Below are 6876 nucleotides of genomic sequence, written 5' to 3'. Positions count from 1 at the left end.
GAGATGCCCAGCCACACCATGGACAAAGGCCCCTCCAATCAGGCTCTACTTATATGTAAAGAAAGGGACGGGGACTGGTTTCTGCTCAGGGAGGCAACAGAGCAATCTGGGAAACAATAAATACTTTTTGTCAATTTACCTATTTTTTAACCTTTTCTTATATTTTATTAGCTTACATATTCTGTCAGTATGTCTCAGGTGTATATTATATATATTTATATATCAGTACAATGCCACTCTTCAGAGGGCCCCTGTGGGCTGAAGAATGGAGTCCTGTTGAAGTTTCCATTCTGGCTTAGAGTTCCTGGGTGGTGGCCAAGGGTCTTCCCCACTGCCCATATGGACCCTTGGTCTTTTGACCTAAATGCATGCTCTTTGTCCCCTGCTCTGTGGGCAGTGTGGCTCTGCTGGGGAAGCCAAGGCAGAAGGGAGACAGCGAGGCTCTGGCGTGATGGGGAGGCCCTGTGATGCTCCGGAAGTGGCCCTAGGAGCTTTGCTGATGTCACCCTGAGCAGCCCAGCTGAAAGGCGCCTGCAACCAGTCAGACCTTGAGGCTCTTACAGAGGGGACATCAGGACCACAGGTTTCTTCTGGGGCCTTGCTGAGAAGAGATCTGAGAAGCAGATTCCCCAGGATGAGCCCCAACATGAGGACCTTGCAGGAAAGACAGGGCAGGGCAGGAAGTCACCATCCCCAGCACCCCAAAAGGCAGCATGCAGATAAGCAAGGCTGAGCTGAGGCTGGTGCTGGGGCCCTGAGCCCAGGAATGGGGCAGAGCATCAGTAGTAAGGCAGAGCCCCAGCACTGGCCAGAGCGGCCTGCCCAGCCAGCCGTGAGCCACCCGTGGTGGGAAGGTGTCAGGGCTCAGCAGCCACCTTTCCTGACAGTCCTCCTCCCTACGGACACACATATCTCTGCTTCCTCATACCAAAGCCCGGGGCTCCTGGTCAACCAGCAACGGAGCAGGGGTGCACTTCTCCTCTGGCCAGGGCCTCTGTACAGATCAGGCTGGTGGCACCCGGGGCCACTAGAGTATAAGTACAGGGATGGGGAGGGGAAATACTAGGTACTCCTGCAGGAGAGGGCTCTGTCTCCTCCTGCTGCCGTGTCACCCCCAACCCTAACCTTCTTTGGACAGGATGCACATGTGTGCTAACCCGGGGACAGAGACGAGCAGAGCTGTTTACAATTCTAGCAGACAGAGGCGATAGAAATCAGTGTGTGAGGGTGTGGGTGGGGACATACAAACACCCACGTCACAATGCATCGATGGCCCAGCACAGGACGGAGGGGCCTCGGGTCTGGCATAGTGTCAGAAGGAAAAGCTTCCCCACGCGCTTTCTCCTGCCAGCCTTCGGGCTCAGCGACCAGCCCTCAGGTGGCCAGAAAAAGACTCTCTTGACTTGAACTGTCCTTGCAAAGCAGGTGGCGAGGGACACAGAGCTTTTTCATTTTCCCCCCAAAATGTGGATCCCAAGGAGGCCCGTGGAGGAGCTCCGTCCTCTCAGAGGGGGCGGGAGTGAGGGGACCTGGCTGGCTTAGGAGGCTCTGGGAGGCTGCCGTTTCCATCTGCCCAGGAGAACCTGCGTCTTCTCCTCCATCATTTTTTTTTGCTTTTTCTCCCTCTCCCCTCCCCTCTGTATTTCACTTCCCTCGCCCAACGCTACACTTTCTTCTCTCCTTCTCCAAAATTAGCCCAAAGTCCTCCTTGTGGATTCGAGGTGGTCAGGATTCAGAGGTCCCCTCCCCAGGTGCCCCGTCCCCGCTGCCCTGGCCCTGGGAAAGGGGTGTGGGCTCATCTCTTCTGGCCGGTGCTCTGCATGACCTTGGAGACAAAGTTGAAGATGGCAGAGGCAGGCTGCTTGGGGTCGAGCTCAGCAAAGAGGTGGCAGGCGTTGTCTGTGGTGCTGCTCTGCTTCCGGGCCACGAAGCCAAAGAGCCTGCAGGGGCAGGAGAGGGTGGTGGGCAAGAGGGGAAGACAGGAGGACCCTGGCCAGGGCACACCCAGCCTGCCACGCGGCGTCCCCAACCTCCCAGGGCCTCAGGGACGGGGGCGCCTGAGACAGAGCCCTCTTGGTTCCCCCGCAGCAAGGCCAAGGCTGGGGACAGCGTCTCGCTTTGTTTCAGGGCAGGCAAACAGTTCCCCTTGGAGGGGTGGAGCGGGACTGGGGTGAAGGACAAGACTGGATAGTTCAGGGTGGGGACGAGACCAGAAATAAAGTGGGAGCATTCGTCAAGCAGCCTCTCCCAGCCCCACCCAGGAGGCCGGGGCCCAGCCAGGATGGGGCCTCCGCACCCACTACGCACCCAGCAGGCACCCACCACACACCCGCCGTGCACCCGCCATGCACCCCAGGAAGTCAGGGAGTCCAAGAAGGAGCAGGTCTTCCACCCCCCCCCACACACAGCCGCCCCGTCCAGAGGCTGGGAAGTCCAGAGAACCCAAGGGGGAGGGGACCCCACACCTGTCCCCCCTCCAGCACCAAGACGGGAGTGACCTAACATTCTCTCTTTGCAAAACAGAGTTAAAAATACGAGGGCATAGAACAGAATGTGAGCTCAGGGCCCCTCCCAGCCAGGGTGTTGCTAATTAGAGCGAGATGGGGAAATCGGGACAGCTGGAGATGCCCATGGACACCCCTCTGCCTCAGACGGCACTGCCCGGCTAAAATTAGCCAAGTCACAAACACACTCTCACACACTCACACACACACACACACACTCACACACAGCCCTGTACTTCCCACAACTTGACTCTTCCAGCTTGGTTTCAGGAGCTGGAGTAGTGCTCAGGTGTTGGAGTCACTGGAGTCCACAGGGCAGCCCCCCAACTCCTCCCTGTCTGGGCTGGCTAGGGCTGTAGTGCAGTGGGGGTGACCTGAGCAGGGTGGGGGTCATCTCTGAGCTCCCATCACACAGGCATGCCAGCCTTGTCTGCCTGCTTCTGCCATGATGGAGACCTGGCCAACCCATGCCTGCCCTGACACTGCCACCTGACCCCGTTGCAAGCTCTGGCCTGCCTGGCCGGCTGGCAGGGACACCAAAAAAACATGGGGACTCAGAGTCCTCGATGATTATGAGGACTGAACAAGGCCAAGTCCCCAGCGTTGATCACACCCAGATTCCTGGTCACTGGAGGTGGCCTGGCTGCCTCTGGTCTCCTTTCTTCAGCCAACAACCATTCAGCAGCCTCTCTGTGGGACACTCAGCCCTGCCCAGATTGCTGGTCAAGCTACCTCCTCACATTAAACCCATCTCTCTCCTACCTTTCAGCCTAAGCAAACTCTACCTGTCTTTTAAGATCCATTTTAAAATATTCGTTCTTTTCCAAAGCCTTTCCAACTCTGTCCCTGAAAGGACACACTCTCCTTTGCTAAGGCCACACACGTGGGCTGTACTGTTTCTCCAGACTTCGGTGACATTGGCACAAAGATCCTTGCTGGCCTTTCCCTACCCCAGGCTCCGGATTCTAAACCTGCCACCCCCCCACCTGCTGGTGGACTAGGAAGCCATACTTACTTAGCAGGAGCACCTCCCTCTGTCTTCATCCACCTGTGGAGAGAAAGTCAGCTCAGGGTAAATCCCTGCACCTGTCCCCAGAGCACCGCCCACTCAGACCAGACTCTCTGGGGCAAGCAGAGGAGCCCTGACCTCTGCAGGATAGAAGCAGCCAAGGTCACCCAGGGGCTTTCAAGTTGGAGCAAACACTGCCAGCTACCTCCCACAGTGTGGAGGGGAGATACAGGGTCAGGGTCAGGGTGAGGGTCGGGCCAGAGGGGGTAAAAATGGGCATTTGAGTCCCAGGAGGGTCTCCAGATCTATGAAGAAAACTCAAAAAATGCCCAACACAATTAGGCACACTCCCCTGGACACAGACGGATCTTCCAGTTGGACAGAGAACTTGCGCACCTGTGCTCATGTACACACACTCTCTCCAGCGGCGTGAGCTGGCTGAGAGGGAAGGTGTTTCCAAGAGACTTACTTTCTTTCCTGTGGATCCAGGTCACAGAAGGTGACAGTGTTGAGGGGGTAGTGTCTTCGGAAGAAGAGCCTGTGGTTCAGACATATGAGAACAGAGAATGAGCATGGGAGGGTCTGCTTCCTCCAGCCCTCGGCCTGTGCCAGGCCACCTTGCACTGTGCCTGTTGTGGGTCACTGTCTCACAGAGCAAGATGGCCTGAGGTGCTCAGGAACAGAGACATGTGCCACAGAAATAAGCCCAAAAGCCAGGGGCTGGAAAAGAAACTGATGCTGAGGAATAAGAAATGGGGGGACTCTAAAGGAGGAAGGAAATGAACTGGGGTCATGGTTAGGAGAGAGCCTGGGAGGAAAGACTCTGCTCCTGGAAAGAAGGACCTTTTAAACAGTTGTATTGAGAGCTGGCTACCTAGTTCAGGCAGATCCTTGTAGAAGGATGGAGGGAGGGAGGATGGAGGGATGGTGGGATAGATAGATGAATGGATGGAGGGAGGGATGGATGGATCGATGGATGGGTGGATGGATGGAGGATGGATGGATGGATGGATGGAAAGATTGATGGATGGATGGGTGGGTGGATGGAGGATGGATGGAGAGATGGATAATGGATGGATGGATGGATGGATTGATGGATGGGTTGGTGGGTGGATGGGTAGATGGATGGGTGAATGGAGGATAGATGGATGGAGGGATGGAGGATGTATGGATGGGTGGATAGATTGATAGATGGTAGGTTGGTGGGTGGATGGATGAGTGGATGGATGGATGGATGGATGGGTGGGTGGATGAATGGAGAATGGGTGGATGGGTAGGTGGATGAGTGGGTGGGTAGATGAATGGATGGCTGGATGATGGCTGGCTGGATGGATGGAGACACACACAAATTAAGGGATAAGTAGGCATAGAATAGATAGGGAATGGATGGATGCGAGTAAGTAGATGAATGGACCAATTGATGAGTGTGTGAACAAGTGGATGAATAATGCATCAATGGATGAACAGCTAGTGTGGTAAAGAATGGAAGCAAGATAGATGGATGGGAGAATAGGTGGGCTGAGAGGTGCAAGGGTGAGCAGTGGTGAGTGGAGGCACGGATGGGCTGCAGGAAGGAGAGCCCAGCACAGGAGCAAGTAGAGGAGGCTTACTTTCTCTGGTTGTCAGTCAGTGTGATTCCCTGCACAGAGACCTTGAAGTGAACGATAGTGGCAGCTGGTGTGGGGTCAGCAGCCAACGTCTCAGATGTAGCTTTGGAGATGGCCTGTGGCCCAGTGAGTGACTCCATATCCACGGAATTGACGAAGAGTACATTACAGGCTACAAGAAATGTACCCAAGTGGGAATCAGGAAGGCTGGAGTCGGTGGAGACGATACCCCAGGTCCACTCTTGAGGGAAAAGGTAGCAGATCAATTTTAGGCCAGCCTCAGGCCAAAACATCTACACAGAGGAACATAATCTGCCTGGAGACCTCTGGGCCTGGCAGACTTCCACCTGCACCTGCAGGAGGCCCGGGCAGGAAGGTGGAAAGAAGGGCGTGGGCAGGGGTCCAGTCTCCAGGGACCACTCACCCGCTCCTTGCTTCAGCAGGTCAGAAGTCGAGTTGGCAGGGCCCAAGCTATCTCTGGATTCATCAAAACACTGCACTGCTCTCTGGCTGGCGTTCGGTGCCTGCAGGTTTAAATGACAGGCCCTTAGTTCCTTCGGTTCTATTAGCAGAGCAAAGCCAGACACCCAGGATGGGCGTCTCCTTTCCTCAGGGGCTTCCATTCGAGTTCTGCAGATTCATAGCTGTGATCAGATTTTATCTTGAAATATACTTGAGAAATTTGTCTTGATGTCATTCATTGTTCGAGTGCTCCAGAAAGATGTATAAACTGTGGAATCACGTGCCCTAAGAGGAGGCTTACATTATTGCAGCCCATGGGTAGCCCTCCGCCCTCACCAGGCCTGGCACTCACAGCCTGCATGAGCATGGAAACAGGGTGATTACTCCCATTCTTGCTGGTTACTATAGAAAGTGGACAGGCCTTATGTCTCTCCATGTGTACTGGGGTCCAGTGGGCACTAAAAGAGTCTTGTTTGCTGTTTGGGAACCTATGTCCCTGTTGTAGTTGCATCCTCAAATTTTGAGGTGCAAAAAAGCCGGTGGCCAGGGAGATTGGAGTAGAATTCTAGACTCACAGCCCCAGGGACTGGAACAGAAGTGAGTCTGTTTCGGTGGCCTGGGAAGACTTGGGCCTGTGGCAGGCAGTTAACAGATGTCCACCACTTCCTCCTTACTGACCATGGTGGGCTGCTCCAGGTCCAGCAGCAGTAGAGAGACCCATGTGCTTCTCATACAGGTGTGTCATTTATCTGTGGCCACAGGAGTGCTGCATATGTTAGTCAGCCTGTTGTTACTGTAATGAAATACCTGAGATAATTAACTCATAAGGAGAAGAAGTTTATTTTGGCTCACTGTTTTGGAGCTTCCAGTCCAAAATTGGGTAAACCCATTGCATTGGGCCTCACCCATTTGCTTCTGGTGGGGGTGCCAGGTGCAACGTTCAGGAGCACGTTGGTGGAGCACAGTGCTTACCATTAGAGGAAGGAAACAAAACAGAAGAGGAAGAGACCAGGGGCTTGCAATTTCAACCTGTCCTCCTCTTTTCCCCCAGCACTGGGAATTGAACCCGGGGCCTTACAAACTGACTTTACATTCCAAATCCTTTTTTAAAATTTTATTTTGAAACAGGATTTTGTTGCGTGGCCCAGGCTGGCCTCAACTTTGCTATCCTCCTGTCTCTGCCTCCGAGTAGTTGGGATCACAGGTGTGCACCACTGTACCTGGCTTGGAATCCCTTGGAAGGAACATCTTCAATGACCTCAGGACCTCCTGCCAGGCCCCACCCGCTAACGTC

The 6876-nt window shown here is 54.4% G+C and overlaps 1 protein-coding gene across 1 annotated transcript; it reads right to left on the bottom strand.

Annotated features, from left to right (window-relative positions):
- Positions 1-1795: 1795 nt before the first annotated feature.
- On the bottom strand, positions 1796-5743 carry LOC144251555 (tensin-1-like). The gene is made up of 5 exons (XM_077794406.1): positions 5545-5743; positions 5124-5292; positions 3983-4051; positions 3520-3552; positions 1796-1940 (listed from the first exon to the last, which is right to left on the bottom strand). The coding sequence occupies exons 1-5, from the start codon at positions 5741-5743 to the stop codon at positions 1796-1798; spliced, it is 615 nt and encodes a 204-aa protein (XP_077650532.1).
- Positions 5744-6876: the final 1133 nt, after the last annotated feature.

This window comes from Urocitellus parryii, unplaced genomic scaffold (assembly GCF_045843805.1).
Source record: "Urocitellus parryii isolate mUroPar1 unplaced genomic scaffold, mUroPar1.hap1 Scaffold_107, whole genome shotgun sequence".
In the NCBI taxonomy this organism is placed as follows: Eukaryota; Metazoa; Chordata; class Mammalia; order Rodentia; family Sciuridae; genus Urocitellus; species Urocitellus parryii.
Note: the sequence above shows the minus strand (reverse complement) of the source record. Positions and strands in the feature narration are given on the sequence as shown.